Source organism: Merops nubicus, unplaced genomic scaffold (assembly GCF_000691845.1).
Source record: "Merops nubicus isolate BGI_N331 unplaced genomic scaffold, ASM69184v1 Scaffold13843, whole genome shotgun sequence".
NCBI classification, from domain to species: Eukaryota; Metazoa; Chordata; class Aves; order Coraciiformes; family Meropidae; genus Merops; species Merops nubicus.
In genome coordinates this window covers 3,237-5,542 of record NW_008598322.1, presented here as the reverse complement: position 1 = coordinate 5,542, position 2,306 = coordinate 3,237, and the positions used below count along the sequence as shown (strand labels likewise).

The window sequence follows — 2,306 nt, the reverse complement described above, 5'->3', positions numbered from 1 at the left end:
AGCCTGCCCCTTCTCCCATGCTGGGGATAGGAGCAGCTCTGAGCCACACCCCCTGGTGCTGGCACACCCAGCAGTTGCTGGCTGGCCTGGTCCCTGCTCAGCAGGGTGCCTGCAGCCCAGCTGGGCACTGACCCTCTTCTGGTGGGACATCACCATCTACCTGTGCACGGCTGAGTCCATTCCAGTGCCGTGCAGTGAGGTTTGTACACCACGGTGGGGAAGGGGTGGCTGAGTCCCTGCAAGCACCAGTGCTGCATAAATGAAAATCTACAAGCAACGGGGTGAATTGCTGTCTGCTCTGTGTGTACAGAGAGGACTCACGCAGTGCTCCTCACCCTTGCTTGCTTTAGGAGACACACAAACCAGACCAGCCCACCACCCCAAGCAAGCCGTCCAGAGCTGGTAGCTCACCAGGAATGTGAATGTCCACATCCCCTGGCTGTACCAGACGCCTCCTTCTTACCCAGAGACTAAGAGTAGGTAAGGAGATAGATAGAGAGCTGGTTTACCTTCAAGGTGGCCCCCAAGGACCTCAGCCCAGTGGAGTGCCGAGCCAGCTTCAGCACCCGGAATATCCTCATGAGCCGAAACACCTGCACGACCTTGCCCAGGTTGCCCAGTTCCGAGTCACTGCCCACGGTCAAGTCCACCAAGAGGGTGAAGTAGAAAGGCAGCACCGAGACAATGTCAATCAGGTTCAGTGGGTGCTTGAAGAACTTCCTGGGGCTGGGGGAGAGCAGGAGGCGGGAAGACACTTCGAAGGTGAACCAGGAGATGCAGAAATACTCCAGCTTGTGCAGGATGGGTTCATCGAGCACGTTGCCGTTCTCATCCACCTCCTGGTACTCGGGCATGCTGTGGATGCACATGGTGGCTATGGAAACCAGCACCACGCTGATGGACACGAAGCTGAAGAGCTTGCTGGGGATGGAGTAGCCGGGGTTCTCCATGGTGAGCCAGAGGCGCCTGCGCAGGCTGCCGCAGCGCAGCGTGCTGTAGCGCAGCAGGTCGTGGTTGATGTCCGAGATCTCGTCGGGGGACGTGTCCACGCTGCTCACCTCGCTCTCCTCGTCCCAGGCGTGGTGCCGGCTCTCCAGCTTGCGCTCGTGGTAGCGGTAGCTGCAGCAGGAGTCCAGGAAGAACTCGTTGATGCCCCAGTACTCGATCTCCTGGCAGAAGGAGAAGACGCACAGCTCCTCCATGACGTGCAGCTTCCCCGTCTGGTAGAAGTGGAGCACGTAGAGGAAGAAGCCCGGGTTTCGGTCAAAGTAGAACTCCCTGGCGCTCACGTCGTAGTCATCGCAGAGCTGCAGGATGGACTCCTCCGAGTCGCAGGACAGCAGGCGCCCCAGGCGCGTGTCAGGGAACTTGGAGAGGGCGCTGGAGCTGAGCCGCCTTCTCAGCCCCCCCACGTTGATGTTGATAACGTCCTCCTCGAAACCGGGACCCCAGTAATTTAAGGTCTTGTTGACCATGATCAGCAGAGTGGGAGCTGGTTCCACCTGCGGGCGAGACACAGCGGGGCTGGAGGGGCCACTGGGCTCCCCTCCTTCCGGGAGCCCCTGGGGCAGGGGGGGCAGGGGCACCCTGGGGAGTGAGGAGGAATGTTTGCCTTTTGAGAAGTGAGGAGCAGGGAGAGGGGAGGGGAGCGAAACAGCTTTGGGCAATTGTTCTTTGGTGGTATGGAAGGGAAAAAAAAGAAGCTAATTATTTTTCCAGGTGAAACTTTTCCTTGCTTATTTTACCTCTTAAAGCTTCTCCCTTTACACTAACAGCCTGAGGAAGGCAGTTTACTGCACCTCCAGCACCTCATCCATGGGGCTTTCTTTGTTCAAACAGGTAATTAGTCACTGAAGAGAGGATTTATCCCCCAAAGAGCCTCCCCAGTGGAAAAAATAGCCCACGTCAAATCACACCACAGTGATTCTGCCAGAGAGCTTTGTAGCTCTGCTACCTACGTTGCTAATTAGACCTGGTCAAAAAGTCCTTAGATGGTGCAATCTTCCCAGCAGCAAAGGCAGTTTTGCCAAAATCAAAGTGTTTTCACAGAAGGTGTCAGTTTTAAGGAGAATTTCAGTGGAAGAAGTGTCAAAACAATTCATCTCCCTGCTTTGTTTCCTCTTGTGTGTTCTGTCATGCAAAATATTAAGATTATTTCTATAATGTTGAAACATAACAAAAACATGATTCAAAGGTATTGATGACTCTGAATTAAAAATCTCTACATTGGTAGGGAAATAAACCCAAAGTTGTGATTTCTATTGTGTTTCAGGATTTTAGAATTTTCAGGGAGCTGGTCTTCCTCA

The 2,306-nt window shown here is 54.2% G+C and overlaps 1 protein-coding gene across 1 annotated transcript; it reads right to left on the bottom strand.

Annotated features, from left to right (window-relative positions):
- Nucleotides 1-509: 509 nt before the first annotated feature.
- Nucleotides 510-1,502, bottom strand: LOC103769778 (potassium voltage-gated channel subfamily S member 1-like; the record flags this gene model as incomplete). The annotated part of the gene is made up of 2 exons (XM_008937013.1): nucleotides 510-1,169; nucleotides 1,290-1,502. Coding segments are annotated over 2 exons (873 nt in total), but the record flags the coding sequence as incomplete, so codon positions are not given.
- Between the last annotated feature and the right edge of the window lie 804 nt (nucleotides 1,503-2,306).